The sequence below is a fragment of the Actinia tenebrosa genome, unplaced genomic scaffold (genome assembly GCF_029948245.1).
Source record: "Actinia tenebrosa isolate PJP-AT-01 unplaced genomic scaffold, QUT_ActTen_1.0 PGA_scaffold0__85_contigs__length_37466705, whole genome shotgun sequence".
Lineage (NCBI taxonomy): Eukaryota > Metazoa > Cnidaria > Anthozoa > Actiniaria > Actiniidae > Actinia > Actinia tenebrosa.
In genome coordinates, this window is record NW_028292569.1 from 24070084 (window position 1) to 24090854 (window position 20771).

The following is a 20771-nucleotide window of genomic DNA, read 5'->3' on the forward strand; positions in this document are numbered from 1 at the left end:
ACGCACAAGGACAAATGCTGAAATAAAAATAAGAAAAAAATTTAACATGCAATTCCACACTCCTTCCCTCGCCATCAAAAAAGATTAGTTCTTCATTTTTACAAGAATACCTGAAAATCCATATCAAGCTGATAATACCAGTAGTATTTATGCCGCTCAATTTCCTGGTTTCGACGAATAAGAATCAACCATGACGTCATACGGAAAAACGAATGGAGCTTCGAATTCCGGTATAAAATTTTGCTTGACATTTTTCTATTTCAAACTCCGTCCTCGCTCTATTGTTTCAGAGTACGTATATCCGTTCAATGCAAATCTCGAGACAGGGCAGAAAAACGGTTTTTGGCCTTTCGCCATAAGAACAGCTTTAAGTAAGCTCAATATTTTCTAAACACATTCTTTTGGAGCTAAATGGAAAATATCAAATGAGAACAAAATTTATTGAACGCGTATTTGAGATATAAAGCCGTGTACTTTGGGAGAGCTGATATTTCGTGAATACTAATAAATAGATTAACTCTAATTCGACAAAATTTCGTCACAAGTTTCGAGCAGCAGTGACACAAATGAAACGCTTAAAAATTTGGAGTATTAAACTCAGTTAAATAAAAAAAACGTGAAAGTAGCGGGCTTGTCGTTTTTCTGCCCTGTCAATCACGTAATCTTTTATTTCGCTCTATTTGTCACTGCGCATTATCCAATAATGTAATAGCAGGGCAAGACAGGGCATGACCGGTAGGGCAGGGCAGGACAGAGGAAAGGACACAAATAGGGTGCCAGATCGATACCAGTTTTATACGGGTTCGCCTTTAAAGGAAAGGTTCGATTTGGATAAAAAGAATAAAGACGAGAAAAATGTGAAGCACAGTTTATTTATAAAGCCGCAGGGACATGTCTGGTTACTGATGCACAGAGTGAGCCAGGCTTAAAAACTTTGTGAATATTGCTAGCAGCACCATTCGAATTACCCTTTCAAAACCGACCCAAAAGATTAGTTCAAGGACAGCATGAGATTCATCCCCGAGAATTCCATGGGGGTACACAAAAGGTAGATCTTCAAGAAAGGAAAGAGTATTTCAGTTCTAAATAATTTTTTCTAAAAAGCTTTTATATCTGCACATCGTAAAAAGCATCAATTTACGAATCACAACATTTTTAGGCGAAGAATATTTTTTCGAAAAAGTCATTGGACTTCATAAATGACGTCATATATGACGTCTTTACATATTCATAATTATTTGTGTCTATTAGACGAGATCTAGTGTTAGTTGGCTATTGAGGAGCAAAGTCCTTCATTCAATAAATATAGTGAAGAGCAACGAATTTTGCTCACAAATTTTGTATTCATTAGATACCACATGCGATGACACCGACCAATCCAAGAGCTCGAATACGCACACGTCGGAATGCAGCTCACTTTGGAGGACATGACAATAGGTTTCCAATTCTCAGGAGATTGAAATTCTTTTCTGTTCTTCAAATTGAGCTCCTTTGACGTCACTTGCAAGGGGTCTATTGCATTATTATAGGTGATTGCGCCTAATTGCACTAAGATTTACTTAAGCAACGTTGCGCGCAATGGCGTGATGTTCTTAGCCAATAAAATGCAACCTTCCCGTTCTCCGCTGACCACATGCATATGTGTGTAGAGTTTCGTAGTAATTTTGCTATGAGTGAATACCTCTGTGGTTTACAACTGTTGCACGATGTGCCCGAGGGTGCTGGGTACTGGTTAACTAGTATTCGGTCGGTTTCCAGCTACTTTAGTATACCTTAGACCTTCCTCCTTAGAAGTTTTCCAAATATTGACAAACTTACTTCATTCAAAAAGATATCACTTGATGCCAATATACAATTTACTGACACCGACCAATGAGGACAGAGGAGATGAAGGCTTTCAGGCAATCAGATTGGAGGCATTTCATGCTAATCCAAATCCAGTAGAGTATTGTATAGCTTGGCTAAGCTTGTTTTTCATGATTTCTTTAGTTGGATATCGCGGTAAATCTAAGAGATTGAAGCAAGTGTGAGCGACGGGTAGATGTTCGCCATGTTCTCCACCAGCCACTGGTTGAATAATAATCTAGGAAGTAATAGATAAAGTAGTAAATGGTAATTAGATTGAGGTGTATAAAACGGTACGCCCGTATGGACTGGTTCTCTAAAGCCCCGTTTACACTGGCGATTTTTGCTGCGATTTTTGTGGCAATTTTCGGAAATATGATATCTTTCGTCTCATCCTTCAAAAGAGACTATTCGTCTAGGAAAATCTTGGTATCCTGAAAAAAACTTTACAAGTAAATTCCTTACCATTATTTATTATGGACAAAATCGCAAAATAATCGCAGCAAAAGTCGCTAATGTAAACGAAGCTTTAAAAGATCAAACAAATAGTCCCCTTCACAGTTCCCTGCGCCATCTTGAAAGCTAGCCGTGCTTTTGCATCGAAGCGAGACGAACAGTGAGCTAGCGATGATAGAGACCCTTTTTTAACACCTTGGATAATAATGATCCACATGTCTCTATCATTGCAAGCTTACCGTTCGTCTCCCTTCGATGCAAAGGCACAACTACCTTTCAAGATGGCGCAGGGAACTATAAAGGGGACAATTACGACTGTCTTCTTCACTACTTTCTCAGATTCGTTGGAAAATTGGACTTACTTTTAAACTCTCCATTCCCAATATAGGTACTCGATCGCTTCCAGTGAGAAATGCTGAAATTAGGAAGAAAACAAGCATATCAAAGTTATAAGATTAAGATATGTGGCGAAGGATCCCGAAGCGGCGAAGGACCCGATGGCAGAGGAGAATAAAACCAATCATAATGTGAGGAGGAATCAGCCAATAGACCTTTCCCAAATTCGCTTGACTGGTCACTAAACAAAGATTTCAACTCGTGGTCGAGGTAGAACTTGATGAATAAAAGAATCAAGTACAGTCTCGAGTTCAAACTATTGTTTCGTGGTCATCCAAGCGAATTCGGGATAGGTCTATTATGTCACAACAGAGGTTCAACTACATAAACGCAAATTAGCCAACGTCGAGGAAAAAACTAGGCTAAGTTAAGATTCCAGTGCATTGTGGGACTGTTTTAGGGGACGAAATAGACGCCATCTTGGTAATATGTCTTCAAAAACAGCCCCACAATGCACTGAAATGCCAACTCGACAAATGTTGCCTGCGAACTTGGGTTTGCACAAATAGAAATACAAGGGCAAGTATAAATAAATATTACTGTAAACATCTAAAGCGCATGGGTATTGTGCTTCCCTTTGCGTTTTACGCGCGCATTTTACATGCGGTTGCATTTGCAAACTTAACAAATCACAACAAAGCCTTACTAAACATTCGAAGGAGTTGTTTAGTTCAAGGTACTTCACCTAAAAATTGTTTCTTCATATCTAAAGGAAACTCATGGAATACGTCCCAGAAGTTCATAATCACAAGATGCCTGTCGTAATATTCTCCCTTGTATTCAGCAACCTAATAAATAAATAAATAAATAAAAAACTATCAATAATCTAGATGGAATACTGTATTTCTATTAGCAACCACAGGGAACCCAACTCCGGAGCGTGAGCACCGAATCTTTCTTTATCATACGGGTTTCCTGTGGGCGTCGAGTAGGTTCTCCCATATGGTGCCTAATTCAACCAAGTAAACGCCGTAAAATATTATTCTTAACTTAGCGCCTGGTTCCAGGACAGAATTCCCTATGTAGAAACAAGTAAGCATTGATCGTCAAGACCGAAGATGACGTCCAGAGCAGATTATGCGTGAATGTTAAAAGGCACGGTACATACCACTCACGGTAAAGAATTGGCCAATCACAACGCGCACTATCATTGTTTATCCAATCAAAATGCTCGCACGCGGCACCGTCACGGTCACGGTACGGTTTGTCCAAGTCCCTCGAGTTTTCAACTAGTCATGTGAAATATTGCTTTGTCACTACCGCTTTGTTCTGATTGTCCCAGAATGTGGCACAATATTGAAATAGGATCTTAAATAAAATCAAATAGCTTACTTTTTCAAAGATTTTGAAGTCATATTCTTGACAGCCAACCACCATCTCCATGAGTTCTTGAGGATGAAAAAAGTCCTGCGATGGAGCAAAAATAAATAACTAAGTAAGTAAGTGATGCTAGCAAATAATTTGAACAGCCCTGTGTTTATGCAACAACAGCTGTCAAAGCTTTGAAACGAGAATGTACTCAGAAAAACAACTATAATCTAACTATAATAACTAAAGTGGATTGACAATGTGCTATAAAGAAGGGGGGAATAGACTGCGAGCAGTCCTACTTTCCCTTTCAGAATCAGTAAAGACGAGTGTTTCAGGAATCCTGTGAACGCGCGCGGACATTTACCCGGCAGCTTTCTCCGCTCCAATCTCCGCGCGTGTCCACAGGAACCCCAAAACACTCAACGTATTTAATGAGTCTGGATTAAAAAGTGGGACCGCTCTTAGTCTAGGGGGAGAGAGGTCAAAACCAGGAGGAAATTTCTGTTGGCAGACGGGTGGGTTTGTAACCTGGATTATACGGTAATCTATCTAGAGGGTTTATGCTATGACAATGACACAGTGCAACAACCTCATGGCTATTATTCTGGTACTTACCAAGACTCTGCCACCACACACACGATGAAATCCCATCGAGAACGCTTCGAACTGCTTATGGACAGATTTATTGAGGTTGTAGTCGATGTATGCATCAACATATTGCTCCCTTTAAAGGCAGTCAAAAAAAATCCCTCAAATATATATTTGCAGTCATTTTCAAGAGAGTTCAATGGAAAAAACCATGGCGGCCATGTTGGTGGTTTAACAAAAGATGCTAACGAGAAATCTTTTCGTTGAATACCACCAACTTGCAAACGAAGAATTCAAGCTATTTTTTGGTTTTAAATGATAACAAGCATTGTGAACATATGTTTACTGGCAATGGTTTGGTATATCCCTTTAGTTTACGCGAAGTTAGGGCGACCCCAGTACTAGAGATGCCTATTATATTTTTGGTGTCTCCTTTATACAATGATACCAACAGCGCTTAGCTAAACGTCAATTCAGAAAAAGTTCATTTTGCAACTATTGAAATGATGTGCGAGCAGACTGAACGTAATCGACTCTAAAAGCGCATTATTTCAGTAATGGGGGGAAAATTTATAAAAAATCTTACCTATTTTCAGCGGTAACTTTGACTTCACTTCCATTTGGTATTAAATCGATTTTCTCGACCGCACCATATTTTTCTCGTACAACCTGGGTTTATAAAATCAAAATTAAAATCGAGGTCGGGAGCAATATGAAGCCCAAACCTATGAGATCAGTTTACTTTTTCTATTCTAGCCTGGGAAAAGGGCGTTCCTGGCTGCCCCCTTCAACCTTCACGTTTTATATCGATACCCTGAAACAACCTCCTCTGGGCTGATCTAAGTCAGAGAACCGAAGTCAGTTCGAATTCAAATTTAGCTTGTAAGGTTTTATGGAGAGAGGAAAACCGGAAAAAACTTTGAATCAATGGAGAGACCTAACAAACTCTACTCACAAGTGATGCCGAGTCGAGACCCCAGAAATGTGAGGCGAGAACATAACCGCTACTCCACCCTTAGTTCCCAATCTATTGATTCTCCAACGTTAAAATAGGTAGTGGTTGCATTACAGCTCCGCCATCTTTAATAATATAAGGTCCGAGAATGGCAACTCTAAGTAAACGAATAGCCTAAAGTAATTGGTTGAATTAATTTACCTGAAAATCAAGTCCAAATGTATCCTCGACATCGTCATCGTGATAGTCCAATAGATATTGGAGATTTCTTTATGAAAGATAGAAAATATTGGGATTGTAAGTGGTTTTGGTATGCGTAATGGACTTAGTAGGTCAGTGAACATTGAAATGGCTTCAAGTAACACTGAAATGGGTTTCAGTAATACTAAAATGGCTTCCAGTAACACTTAAATGACTTCTAGTAACTTTGAAATAGCTTCCAGTAACCCTTAAATTAATTCTAGTACCACTGAAATGGCTTCCAGTAACACTGAAATGGCTTCCAGTAACACTGAAATGGCTTCCAGTAACGCTGAAATGGCTTCCAGTTACACTGAGATGGTTTCCGATAATGGTTTTCATTTGCATTCATTTCAGTGATTCAACCAATCCGCATGTACAAGTACGGTAACGCTCGGTAACGGTAAAATATAAAGTTCGGCTGCGCGTTATTACGGGTAACCCGCTTTCCTTAAAACTCATACAAAATCAGCTAAATATCTTATCATTTTATTAAAGAATTATTTCTGGGTATATACCTTGCAACTGAGGGTTTAAATGCTCGAAAGTCGTCGAGAGTGGGTTTCCTGTGTTGGTATGAAAACATGCAACAGATCAGAAACATAAATCTCCATAGATCTCCTATATACCATCAAATGAATCATTTAGTCGCATAAGCCTTTGTTATCCAGTCTTGGAAAAAACTTATAATAATATCCAAATTTATGATTTTCTTGTAAGAAAATAATAAACGAAATGGAAACCTGAATTTCTGATGGAGCATCTACCCCTTCCCCACCCTCTTGTCCACTCTCTTTGCCATAAAACAGGTGAATAATATATTATAATGAAATGATGTATGGTGGAATGCACCTTGCTGAGCCATGGCAAACAAACGTACCTGTGTAATAATTTTTTATACAAGACAGGAGGAAACCTGAGGTTGATAATAGTTGAATTGTAAATAGCAAGACCACATATGACACCAATAAGTAAGAACATTGGACTCTCCTCGAATGTCTGTCAAAAAAACAATATTGATGACTTTAGAAATTTGACAAAAAATGAAATAAACTTGAATGACAGTAAAGTTAAGAAATAGCAAGGTAGGTGGGTAGGTGGGTAGGTAGGTAGGTAGTTAGGTAGGTAGATAGGTAGGTAGTTAAGTAGGTAGGTAGGTGGGAAGGTAGGTGGGTGGGTGGGTAGGTAGGTAGGTAGGTGGGTAGGTAGGTAGGTGGTTAGGTGGGTAGGTACGTAGGTACAAAGGTAGGGAAGCAATATGATGGTAGGTAGATAATTAGATAGGGAGGGGAAAAGGGTAGGTTGGTAGAAGACTAGCAGAAGAGCAGACAGGCAGGTGGACAGTAAGTAGGCATGGAGGAAGGCATGTAGAAAGGCATGTAGAAATTCAGATTATCAATGTACAAATATGTCCCGACTAATAAAACTCTTACCAAATCATTGAACCAAATCGTCTGTGATTCTTCTATACAAGTAAACATTCCATACTTTGGATCAAGAAGTTCAGTTAACAAAAGTAGAAAAAATTCCTAGAGAGCAAAATATTAAAAAAATCTCATGTAAGTTACAGAGTCATTTCAAGATTATTTATCTGTTTTATGAGTAACTGACTGGATCCTAGATCTATAAAATCGGTTAAATATCTAACACAAAGAGCTTATTCACCTTTCTTACTCCACCAACATCGACTGCTTCTTCGTTTACAAAAATAACCTAATTACAAAAAAGGGTGTCAGTCGATTGCTTAATGACTTGAAATTTAAGATAGAGACCAAGTACAGCTTCAAAAATAGTTTAGACTGCTACTGCTAGTCTTTATCAGGCGATGATGTAGACTGGAAGGTGGTCTTCTTATTCTTCGTTTGCACGTTACGTCATCGCGGCCATGTTGGTACCATTTAACAAAAGATTTCTCATTAGCATCCATTGTTAACGGTACCACAATGGCCGCCATGTTTTTGTCTTTTAACTCTCTTGGGAATGCTTGCAACTCATTAATATCCCGTCAGTCTGGAAACGCCGTGGTCCACCCAACTGCCACAAGTGTGAGATAATGAATAAGTATAATTTTTGATTTTTATCCACGATGAATAATCATTTTCATTTTATTAGTAAAACGACATTTTCTTTATACCTTGAGTGGCTTCTTGAGGTCAACTGGGTGTGACTTTGTTATCTGTGTGAGAGTATCTTGGACGATGTTCTCCCGATGAACCAGGATGACAAGACAAGGGTGTATCGGGGTTGATGGAGCCATGGATATCAAGGACTGCACATTACGCCGATGGACCTCATCTACAGCTGACTAAAGAAGAGATGGCAAACCATACTTAATAGGATAGCTGTTATTTGCTGTTACTATTCTTATGAGAAAATACAAATTTGAATAAGACAAAAATTCCGAGAAGGATTTTGGCAGTAGTCAGGTAGTCTAATGCCATCGTACAGATAGCTTATTATACGTACAACTTTGTTTCACGGGTAAAATCATTTTATATGTATTTTAATATGTCAGTACCTGCATTTGCATGACAGCATCAGTTTGCATCAGCAAGGTCTTGGCACTGGCGTCGAAGACAAAGGGAAAGCGACAGAATGAGAACATGTTCTGTTAAGAAAGAAGAGCAACCATTTTTGCAGTCAAATGTATTGACAATTCGCAGTTTTATTCCATGCTTATGCAATTAAAATGAAAGTCATATTATGGATACGTAGTAGTGGTTTGTAGTGTTTTATGAGGTTATGCCTTGCATGTGTCTTACGATTTAAACTGCTAAGAGTACAGGAGAAATATACACACTATCCGATCCATGTATTATATATATATTCCTGCATCGTTTGCCTGTAAAAAGGTCGACGTAATCAAGCTATCTAACGCTACAGTTGGGTCGATCAATTACCCCGCTACCACGGGAGGGGAGCACTCTTATTTAGGCGCCTCTTTTAGAATGGCCCTCTATCTAGCATTTTTTAGCTCTTGGAAGTGGTTCTCTTATTTAGGCAACCCTGTTGGTGATGGTCCTCCTATCTAGCACTTTCTTGTTCTTGATAGTGGCCCTCTTATATAGGCGCCCCTTTAGGGGGATAGCCCTTTTGTCTAACACTTTCTCGCTCTTGGAAGTGGTCTTCTTATCTAGGCGCCCCTTTTGGGGAATGGCCCTTCTATCTAGCACTTTCTCGCTCTTGGAAGTGGTCAGCAAGGCTTTGAATGTCAGATATCACTTATTATCTGAACATGAAGTCCGTACTGTAAGTTATTGACCGCAAATTAACCTATCGTATCGTACAAAGAGTATCAATCTTCAGAAGGGAGTGTAATTCCGTATTTTTTTGTTTGTGTTTGTAATTAGCGATGGTGTTAAAGGCAACTAACAAAACCCTCCGTGCACATGCAGGTTAGGCTCTACAATCACAGTCTACAATCACACAAGCCTACCACTGCTCGGCGAAGAAACGGAAAGTCCCGCAGTAAAGTTTGCATCTAAACAAAAGAAAAGCTATAGTCAATAGCTTACTCTCTAGATCTAGACAGCGGACACTAGCTACTAGAATGTTACTCTTACTAGCTACTACTCAGAATATGACAAAAAAACATTAGGTTTTACTGGTTATGCATAGGAAATGAGCTGCAGTAGGCTCCAGATCAGATGTACTGTAGCCTTATTTTGCACTTCAAGGGAAGTACCCACTCAAGAGTGATATGTGGACATCAGGGTGAATAAAACACCCAATCCTTACAGATGCATGCTGTGTTATGGAGTGCTACATGTATGGGTTTCTAGTTGACTGTGCTTCATTCCATTAAGATGATAGGCAGATAGATATAGTATTGCTGAGTTGCACTAGTGACGAAATTTCGTCTCGTTTTCAATAGAATTATTTCTGTCTGACAGCACATGGTGGTCAGTGTTTGACCCCCATGTGGAGCAGATAATGAGATTCAAAAACTTTTATCAGCTGAGTGAGAGCCAGCAATATACCTCATTTTGAATCCAGTTGTAGTAATCAGCTCTAATGTCCACCACGCGCTGGATCTCAGGCACATAAAATTCCTTGAAGGGAACAATGTCACCAGACTCTGCGTTGACCTACAAGAATGATGACTTGTTTATAAGGTGACACAATAAGAAAACCTCCACCACCCTACTGATGATTGGCATCACTAAGACCCCACCCCTTCCCCTTGAGGAATGTGTCAATGACTTCCACTGGACCACAACCAGTTTTCCTTTTCCAAAGTTCTCCACTAGCATTTATTGGGTTATTGCCGCTTTCACACACGTAACGCGATATGCAATCGTAGGCACGATAGACCTATACAGCTTGAGCGTAATGTCTTCCAATAGAGTGCAAGCCGTAAAACCATGAAATAAAAACAAAGTTGGTACTGACAAATACTACTATTTAGTGACAAATAGTTGCCATCACTCAACCAGAACATTCGGTATACAATGACAAAAATTGTCTCTTGCGTATTTGTCTTAATGCTAGTGAACGTTATTAGAAACATCATTACGACATACTTTGTTTAGTAAAGACAGTGCTTCCATACAAACATTGAGATCTGTTTGTCTCGTACCAATCTGAAGGGAAAAAGAAAACAGTAATATGATGATACCACACTGCACTAACGTAGATCGAGACAAAAAAAAAGTTTGCTTTCGGCCCCAACATAGTTCATGCGGGATTCCTGTGGATTTGGCTGGAAAATGGTACACTGCTCTCAACCCCTCTCCCCCAAAGTATATTCGAGACCTCGCTGGGCCCCTGCCACACTCACCACACCAAGCTTACTTAAGATAAAAGACGTAAAGTGACGGTTACCTCAATGGGTGTAGATGGGGCTGGTAATTGTAGCATGAATCGAACAGCATCTTGAAAAAGCTGTAAACCAGCAAGATAAAAGACTGAGCGAGCTACCAAATAGCTATTTTTACTTAGAAATTATCGTTTAAATATTATAAAAATAACTAAATGATCTTATAACCAAAAATTCAATGGAACAAATCCACTTGGGCGTAATGTTTTGCCCTTTTCAGACTACGTGTCACCACCTTGAGAATAATATTTTTTGAGATGTATCCATAGTCATGTGTCTTCTCATGTGCAACCGTTAAACAAAGAAAAAATACTCTAGGGAATGACACGTGGTCTAAAATGGAAAAAGAGTGGATAAGGTCTATAGTAATAGCAGCATTGTCGACTATTATGTGTACGGTGTAGACAGATTGGGAAGTCTTCTTTCTTCCGCCATTTCTCTCTCTTGATTGGTCCCCTCATCCCCTGTTATCCATAGGCTTTTTTATGTTCTCTCTCAGCATTACTCCATTCCCTTATCCCCTCGTCTTATCATCTCCCTATTAACCCCATTCCAAAACATCTCCCCTTAAAACTGACCTTCAATACATTGGAGAAATATGTTGAAGGTAACGAGGACCACCAGCGGCGCAAAACTTTATTCGCTTCTGCTGATAGTCGTAATATACTGTTGCCGAAGGGAATGACAATGTCATTAAAGCACTGTTTAGAACGAATCATTTCAAACTCTGGCAGTATAATATAGACCCTCAGGGCCTCGATATCTGGTGGTAGGTGTTGAAGCATGGATGGAATAAGATAGTGGGCAATCGATGAGATCATCTAGAAGACAATAATATGGAAGAGAAGATTAGTATATATACACCTAATTGAAAAAACGTAGTCGGGTTCAAGAAGGTCATTTCACTAACTAAAGACCAAAAATGATTTTGGGTACTCCGAAATGTGTATTATATTTGCATATAGACATGTAAAAAGACACAGTAGAGCAAAGTCGATCGACCTAGATTAACATGCCAAAGCCATGATGCATAAAATGTGCACAGGAATGGAAAACTGCAATACGTATGAAATTAGCATAATTGTTTGTCTTCCCATGCTCCCCTCTGGTCTTAGCTTTGATGATATAACCTTTTTTTTAACCCGACAACGATTTTTCAATTAGGTGTATGAGAATTCTTTATTTTCTGGATCTTACATTGTGTAGTCCCAGAGAATTTCCATACCTCACTATGGTAGGAACTTTGGAAATAGATCCCCCCCTCCTCCCCCTCTGGAATTTCCAATTTTTTTCCAATACCAACCTTGTAATTTTGTCTTTCCTCTGACCCCCCACCCCCTGGGAATTTCCAATTTCCTCCATGGAGGGGTATGAATATTTTCTGGGACCACAGCTCAGTAGACTGTAGATCAAGCAAAGAAGGCGAGAAACTCAGGAGGTGATGATGAGAGGCGATCTAAGCTACCACTACAGCTACCAATGACAACACCTCTCTTGATTTCCTGGTTGTTGCTGCTCGGTCTTGTTTTGACTTATAAAGTTGCTGTTGTTTTTTTGTTGTTTTTTTTTTTGCTGTGTTTTTCTTGTTCTCGTTATAGTATTAATCAATTCTATTTATTTTATCTGACAATTTTTTTATCACTAGTAATAAATGAGTTAAAGGGGCACTTAGATGAAAATCAATGAAATTTAGAAATGACTTGGTTAAACTTATCTAGATATGGTCCAGAAAGTAGCCAAGCAACATGTTTCCTTCACAGTCAAAAGTGGTGGAAAAAAGTTATCAATTTTATTCGGCATCTAATATAAATTGAGGGTAAATGAAGTCATTTACTCAACCCTATTGTTCTTTTTGCTTTCGACCCAAAATATCTTAACAGCAAGTGGCTCCCAGGCTAAAATTTTCACTAATCTGATTTTCATAATTATATTTGAGTCATTATCCTCAAATACTTCAATTATTCGGACTTTCAAAAATAAGGGGCATTTTCATTCAAGTGCCCCTTTAAACAGGTCTATTATACAGGTACTCACAGCACCCTTGATGTGTTCATTGGGTATTGCTCCAAGTCTAAGAAAAGACCTTCTTAACGCAGGTAACTCAATTCCATGAACACGTGAACTGACTTTCTCATCTAATCGTCTGTACCAAGAACATAAAGACATATTGTCATTCACTTTTGAACTGTAAGTTGAGTCTAGTCGTATGCACATATCATGTAGCTTTTTATCATACTGCAGTTTTCAATATTCTGCAAACTTAGTAGTTACGATTTGATTTTTTGCACTGCCCTCAATCAAAAATAAACAGTCCATACCTTTTATGTTCTTGACCAGTGGCAGTATAAAAAACAAATTTGCAAACGAGCAGTTGAAATGTCAGAATTCGCAGAATATTGAAAACCGCAACAAAATTACTACACTGAAATGTTGGAAGATCACTTGTAATAAATTTTGATATACTCTTTCCAATAAAAGAAATGATGTTTTCTCTAATGGATGAGGTAATAATAATAATAATAATAATTTAAAATTTCTATAGCGTTAGTATCCGCTAGTTCAATAACGCTAGGTAAGGTATCTAGTTCATGTTTATAGGGTGTACATGTAGAATATATACATAACATTTCCTTGGTAAACGAGTGGTGGTACAGTGTATTCCCAACTGCTACACGAGCTATCATCATCTTCAACCGCACCCACCATCATAATAACTATCCCAGCATGGTGTATTGTTAACACACATGTACTGTACTGTAGTGTGCAACACAGTAGTTTTACACAAAGTTTCCTACCTGTTAAGAAATGATCCATTCAGACATGCTTGCGATGAAAAGATGGTTTCAAGAGTACTAAGTTTCATGAAACAAAACCAAGAGTTGGAACTATGATTTTTATAGGTTCAAGTTCAAGTTTCAAGTTTATTCACACACAATAAATACAATTACTGTATAATTACAAAATTAAATTGCATGTTTTTTTAGGTCGATAGAACAGTGATTTTTTTTCTGGGAGAAGGAAATGAGCAACAAAACTTAACCCAGAAATAGTGCACAGCACTACCACTTTGTTAGACTTGCATGATTTCCATCAGCTACAATGTATTTTAGCTTTTCTTTACTTACTCAAAAGTATCTCTTGGGTCAGATTCCATTGAAGCTTCTTTGACAAGATCACATGTGTATGATTCTGACAGTGTTAGTAAAGGCTGAACAGGCAATTCATCTCGCAAATCAGCTGGACCATCAACCTCATCCTTAAGACAAACAAAAAAAACACAACAATTTAATCTATCAAATCAAAATTATAGCAAATTTTATGAAATTTTATTGGTTTAAACTTTATAAAGGTAAAGTGCTAATTTAAAAAAAGATCCATATTCTTAATATTAAACTGTAAGGTCTGCCCATACTTTTATGATTTACTCACGTTATTTTTATCAGCAATAACAAAGCAGTGATCACCACCGGCCATCATTTTTAATACTCTATAGCCAGTTTCAGGGTTGCCACGCTGTGGAGACCAAGGACCTTTGACTTGTACACAACTGTTACTGTTAGATGTCACATTATCAATGCCAAGCTGTCCACTATCTCCTTTGCCAAATGCATAAATCTTATTGGATGATGGAACGAATGCTAAAGTATGCGACCTACAGTAAAGGGTATTGGCTCAGTATATTTGAGTTTAGGATAAATTCATCAAGAATCTATAAAACAAATGCAGCATTAAGTTTTGGCTGAGTTATCACAGAGTGGGACAATCACATTGTGTGTTACATGCATATTACAATGCATTGCTTGTTCCTATTAACATGTTTTGGACTTTTATGGTCTAAGACTCAATGGAAATATATGAATTTAAGATGGGAAATAGGACTTTTGCGTGATGGTGTTATTTGACTCCCACTACCATAATCCCTCTAATACTTTGTTTCCTTCAGTTAATTATTAAATTAGAACCAGTTATCTTACCAAAATAAGAGATAAAACTTCGCAAAGCATTTGGTAGTGGGGGTCAAATGTCACAATCATGCAAACTTCGTATTGTGACACAAATATGTCCAAATCTTGGATGGAAAATCATACTTGCATAATCTGAGCATAATTACTATGAGCCATACCTGCCACAAGCAATTTGAGTGACTGCACTTCCCATTAAATCAAAAACCTGGAGTCAGAGAAAAATGGGTAAGGATTGAATAAGTTGGGTTATATATAGGTTGGTATAGAATGAGATAAGTATGAGATAAAAGAGAAGAGAAGAGAAGAGAAGAGGAGAGAAGAGAAGAGAAGAAAAATGTAAGCTGTATTGCAAGTTGTACCTTTTTTGGACAATTTTCATCAGTGTCTGAGTTATGCCCCAGTTGCCCTGAGCTGCCACACCCAAAGGTAAATACTCCACCATCCTAGTGAAAACATAAATTACTGTACATGTATTTGTTTTGAGAAAAAATATTTACCACCAAACAAGTCAGTTTTGGATGCTTCATTCACTGGGATTAGCCTCCATTTTATCATGTAGAAAAATTCGTCATTGATGTTAGTGAAGGTCCATGGATGAAGTCTCAAAGTGTTTGTATCTTTCAAGATGTGTATAATTTACTTTACCACTGCAGGGCATTCATTAATATTTTTAACCAGGTGAAATGATACTTAACCCTGAATGAATGAGTCTGAGGTTTAGATAGAATTATACTCAGTGAAATTTTAAAAGCTGATTAAAAGAAAAAAAATGTATTCAATATTAAAAACTACAATTACCTGTGTCAATGCTGCTGTGTGGTTCTCTCCACATGCAACATATCTTATTTGCTGTGACCGCAGAGATCTTAATAATGTTGGCATGTGACGGACTATGAAAATAATAAAGACATTAAAAGACTGTTCCAATGGAAGATGGATCATGATGAATGTACAGCACAGGGCTCGAAATAGCAGCCTGCCAATGGCCAAATAACAGGCCAAATTTCAGGTTTGGTGAAAATAACAGTGCACTGCCAAATGAATAATAAAATGGCATGCAAAATTTACTTGAATGACCTCCTTTCAGGCTCCTAAAAATACTATGGCAGGCTATAATTTTTTCCTATTTCGAGTCCTGAGGCAAATAAAGAACTTAATATAAATCTAACAATATAGAAGCAAATTTTGTATAACACTAGTTGGTGTTTTGAAACATTAGCAAATGTTGGGATGTTAATTTGCCAACCATTATCACAATTCTTGCAAAGTTAATGTTTTTCACCAGCAAAACTGGCAAAGCAACTAGCACTATACAGTAGAACATATTTTTAGTCTTAATAATTATAAGGTAGTTTCCCCCTCAGCCGCTATCAGTGTGGTCATGCAATGCTTTGTCACTGATAGTGGCTGTGAGAGAGACTAAATATAAGGCAGCATATTATGAGAAAATTTGATATAATAAATTATTAAAATAAGTTTAAGATTTACTCATTTTGTCGAGTCTTTTCATACTGTACCTTTATTGTCATGAACACCAAGTTGCCCATACCTAAAAATTATAAAGAGGTATGAGAATTTTATGTATTTACCAGCATTCAAGATCACTTGGATTTGGAGCTACATGTGTAGGCCTTGGGTAACTAATAAGCTAAGTCGATGATGAATGGATGAATGAAGATGAACAATCTTGAGTGTCATAGTGGTAATTAAATGGGTGGTCCGGGGCTGGAGGGGGGAAAGCACACACAAACACACACTTTTTCCCATAGTACTAATTATCTAATATATTTTCCAATCTTCCAATCTGCGATCCCTGCCTTGACGTATGATAGCAAGTAAAAAAATTAAACAAAAATCTTATAATATGCATACCAAAGATGTAGTACTTACTCATTGTTCCCCCAACCAAACAGAGCTCCAGATGTAGACAAAGCAAAGCTGTGTGCTCCCCCAACACAAATAAGACCAAATGGAACTCCATCAAGAGATGATATTGGGACTGGCACAGACTGGTTGGCAGTTGAACCAATTCCTAACTGGCCAAAGGTATTCTCACCCCAAGAGAATAAATAACCTCCTAAAAACATATTAGTGTAAGTATTAGATTTTAAAGGGGCACTTGGACGAAAATGGATAAAAATTGGAAATGACTTTAAACTTAGATAAAAGTATCTGTATGGCCCCAATAGTATAGGCAAGCAACATATTTTCTTCACAGTAAAATGTGTCGGATATAAATATTCAAATTTATGCAGCACATAAATTGTGAGTAAATGATGTCATTTACTCAACCCTATTGTTCTTTTCTCTTTTAACCCAAAATTTCTCAACTGCAAGTGGCTCCCAGGCAAAAATTTTCACTGATCTGGTTTACATAATCATAATTGAGTCAAATTATCCACAAATACTTCAATTATTCGGACTTTGAAAAATTGGGGCGTTTTCATCTAAGTGCTCCTTTAAACTACATTGTAAACTGTTTCTCCAAATTATAATACTAGAATACAGTATCATTATGGACTTATAATTACTGATCTTATCAAAATCCATTGTTTTCAGTCTGCATTATCCCAATGAATGCATAGAGGAAAATCAGACATATTTAGTTCATTCATTGTTGGCTTTGTTTCTATGATAAACAAGCTAGAAAGAAAACAATTGGATTTTGATAAGAACAATAATTATACTAGATAATCACTTCGGCACGCAGCATTCGTAGGTATAATGCAGGCAGCTGAGGGCGTAGCCTCAGTAATTATCTATTAAGTATTACTACTGTAGATTAGTTCAGCATAATCAGAATGGATAGATGGCATGAGAAATGATGATGATGGTAGTGATGATAGACAAATAGATTTTGTGCATACAATACAACATTGTGATGTGGATGCTGGGAATGGTGATGATATTTTTGGACTGTATAAAGTTACATTACAGTGTTAATAAAATTTGGTGGATTCTTTTAGAAACGACAAATGTGATGATGATGGATAGCCCAATTAGATGATATCCTTTCATGATTGATCATAAACAGACTTACTGGAAGATGGTCATAATCAGGGCTTACTGTAAAACAACTCCCAGTCAGTCACCAGCCATGATCACTATAGCCAAATTAGTTAATTAGCTTGGTTATACCTTATTTTCTGGCTCAACGTTACTGGTCAAAGTGACTTTGTAAGGCAATTACTTGATATTACAAACTCTAATTCAGGATGGACATTGTCCAATGACCTGCTTTTATCTGAAGCCCTGGTAAAGATGATGACGATGATGATGATGATGATGATGATAATGGAGAATGTTGGTGATGACGGTGATGGTGATCATAATGGAAGAAAGGGTTATTGCCAGTCATACCTTTAGACAAGGCCATGCAATGATTAGCTCCACATGCTATTTGTACTATTGTCATCTTTGCCAGATGTTTGATCATCCTATAAAACAAATATTACAGTTTATCATAATATATTACAATTTAATTCTTCTTTGAAAAATATCATGCATCTTATGTCCTACAGTATATCTGTCATAAACCATTCTAGTGGTATACTCCGACGAAGGACTAGCGTCCGAAACATCATTAAGTTTTTTCATCTTTTCACAGTGTATAATTTACCTTTTTATCATTACTGTTTCATTAGAAACACCGACGCAGCTCACACTAGTTTTTAGCTAGTTATATCTTCTTAGTGGTATACTACTTGCTTCTCGCCGCTGTGGTCCAGGTTCAAGGCCCAGACTCAGACTGGATCACAATATTATGTGATTTGAGTGTGTTTGATATTTTAGACTCTCCCTTATTTCCATGAGAGTTTTCTCCATGCTCTCAAGCTTTCTCTCTCCATAAAAATCAAAATGTGAGTTGCGTGAACATTGTATGCTGTAAATATAGAATATAGTGGTACAACTGTAGTGTGTGTGGAGAGAACCTCATACAAGAGCCCCATACGTATGGTGGTGGTAGTCATAAAAATATATTAAATCTGAAACCAACCTAGGCCATGTTATATTCATTTTCTGAGCATTTCCAAGTCCCATTTGCCCACAGGAGTTGTCTCCCCAGCTGAAGACTAGTCCTTGGTCAGTTACAGCAAGGGTGTGGTTTTCACCACATGATACTTGAGTAATGCTATGGGTGTCTAAGGTTGTCACATGTTCTGAAACACAACAGTGAATGGCAAAATAATAAGGTATATAAATGAAAGATATAAACTTACATATGAATTGTGGTGAAGTCACCCAAGAGTTCAGCCGCCAGAACCAAACTCTGACACCTGAAGTCATGGTTCATTCGTTCGTTCATTAACAATTAAAAACTCATTAATAATTCATGAAGGAAGCACAATAGAAATCATGAGCATGAAGGTGATTTTATATCTAATATAGACTCGTCTTCATTTGCATAAACTTTAACTTGGATTTTCTCTATCAAACTTGGTTCATTTCGTAAAGAATTCAGTACAATATGAGAACATACATCATGAGTTTTTTAAGCCATTCAATAAACTCGCAGATCATGTTTTATCAGGTCTAAAAACACTTGGCTACGCCTCGTGTTCTTAAATCCTGATAAAACACTCCTGAGAGTTTATTTAACAGTTTTTTAATATTCAGTGACGAACACTCAATCATAGGGCTATTATCGATTTATTTCTAAATTTTAAACATTTAGCGAACGTATTTTGCACAAACATTGATAAATGGGACACACACAATTCACCTCTAGGTGATTTATTGATGAATAATCCAGAGTTCTTGACCAAATACCCTGCTTGATGTTCTATAATCACCCGGGTAATGATACTAAAAATGCTTAATTTTATCCTTTTCATTATATCAACAAATTCGTTTTCTGCAAAGGTTATAGCATTGTCCTACAAGCTAGACTAATTATACTTGCATATGTGAATACCTGTTATAATAAATACAAAATAAATACAAAATTTGACAACTACATTATATAGATAGATAAGCATTAAAAAGCATAGGAATTTTGTATGAGTTTGGCAATGTTGTGTAATTTATTATTATTATAAATATATACATACATAAGCTTACATTTAAGACTTATATTAAATACGTATGTAAGCTCACAATATTTGATAAGTACTGCATAAATTAAGACAATAACAATAAGAAAAATCTGATGTTGATTTAAAATTAAGAATTTTCAATCTCGTTTTGTGTTACCTTTTGAAATAAGCTGAATTCCGTAAATAACGCTACAATATTGTTTTTGAAATATCAACAAAGGTGAAGTTAGATCATAGTACTGTACAACGTATATGTTTTGATGCAGGGAGATGTAGATATAATATTTCGTTATTTCGAGTTTACAATGTTTTTTTTTCTACACTCACCAGGTTGGCAACCTTCCTTCTCGTACCCCAGCTGTCCATAGTCGTTATTTCCACACGTGTACACCGCGTTGTTTTTGGTCAAAAAGGCTGTATGCCTCCAACCACACGACAACCATTTTATGTTTTCCAGAGAAAAAGATGCCTCGCCAACGCTTCTTGGTCGAGTCACGATTTCCTCTTCTGTTTCTCCCAGACCAAGCTGGTCGTCATTGTTCTTTCCCCAACAGAACATCGAAGGGTAAATGGTTGTATTTGTTGTTATTTTATCATTTTTAGATCTTGTTTTGTGAGGTTTAAAGCGAAGGAATCTAAAAAACTAAAGTTGCTCAAACCACCAACAAGCTTGTGGTGAGCCCGCGATGTATAAACACTGACCAAATCGGGGACTGGGAACTACTATTCTTTGTTCAATTTTTTCCTCGGCGTTCATATTCTTCTCTTTCTTTCATTCCTCCTTTCGTTTTCTTACTTTCTTTCGATTTTTCTTTCCTTTTTGTTCGGTTTTTTTTTTCGTATATTCACTTTTCTTTTTTTTTTTATTTCATTTATCTTTCTTTCTTCCGTTCCATTTTTTCTTCCGGCCCTCCAACTTTTGTAGCGCGCGCGTCGATGGTGCCAATAAAAATCATCGCGTACCAGTGGCTTTGGAATTCACTCGAGCGCCTTGGGCTCGTTCATCTCAAATCACAACCCAAACTTCGCCCTGTCTTTCCTTTTGTACTTGATTCTGCACTGATTACTGTATTGTCTTGCGTAGAGAATGGTGTAACAATTCACACAAATCCATTGCACCTCAACTCACCAATGTTCACTATTTGTTTATACAAACAGTG

At 37.4% G+C, this 20771-nt stretch overlaps 1 protein-coding gene and 1 long non-coding RNA gene across 3 annotated transcripts; one reads left to right on the plus strand and one right to left on the minus strand.

Annotated features, from left to right (window-relative positions):
• LOC116295094 (uncharacterized) lies at window positions 1–3526 on the plus strand. The gene is made up of 2 exons (XR_016121129.1): window positions 1–230; window positions 2690–3526. It is a non-coding gene; the product is annotated as an uncharacterized LOC116295094 (long non-coding RNA).
• Window positions 854–20297, minus strand: LOC116295089 (putative E3 ubiquitin-protein ligase HERC4). 2 transcript variants are annotated; one of them, XM_031702804.2, is made up of 30 exons: window positions 19939–20297; window positions 18573–18735; window positions 17936–18012; window positions 16466–16652; window positions 16093–16124; window positions 15374–15465; window positions 14935–15018; window positions 14734–14780; window positions 14040–14262; window positions 13736–13866; window positions 13406–13462; window positions 12645–12753; window positions 11189–11431; window positions 10616–10675; window positions 10315–10374; window positions 9772–9879; window positions 9228–9272; window positions 8310–8399; window positions 7926–8096; window positions 7457–7504; window positions 7225–7320; window positions 6672–6790; window positions 6310–6357; window positions 5753–5819; window positions 5183–5265; window positions 4624–4732; window positions 4030–4104; window positions 3383–3485; window positions 2664–2716; window positions 854–2083 (listed from the first exon to the last, which is right to left on the minus strand). In XM_031702804.2, the coding sequence occupies exons 1-30, from the start codon at window positions 20168–20170 to the stop codon at window positions 1922–1924; spliced, it is 3174 nt and encodes a 1057-aa protein (XP_031558664.1). In that variant the 5' UTR covers window positions 20171–20297; the 3' UTR covers window positions 854–1921. The 2 variants fall into 2 exon arrangements, with proteins under 2 accessions (XP_031558664.1, XP_031558665.1); XM_031702805.2 differs by lacking the exon at window positions 9228–9272.
• Between the last annotated feature and the right edge of the window lie 474 nt (window positions 20298–20771).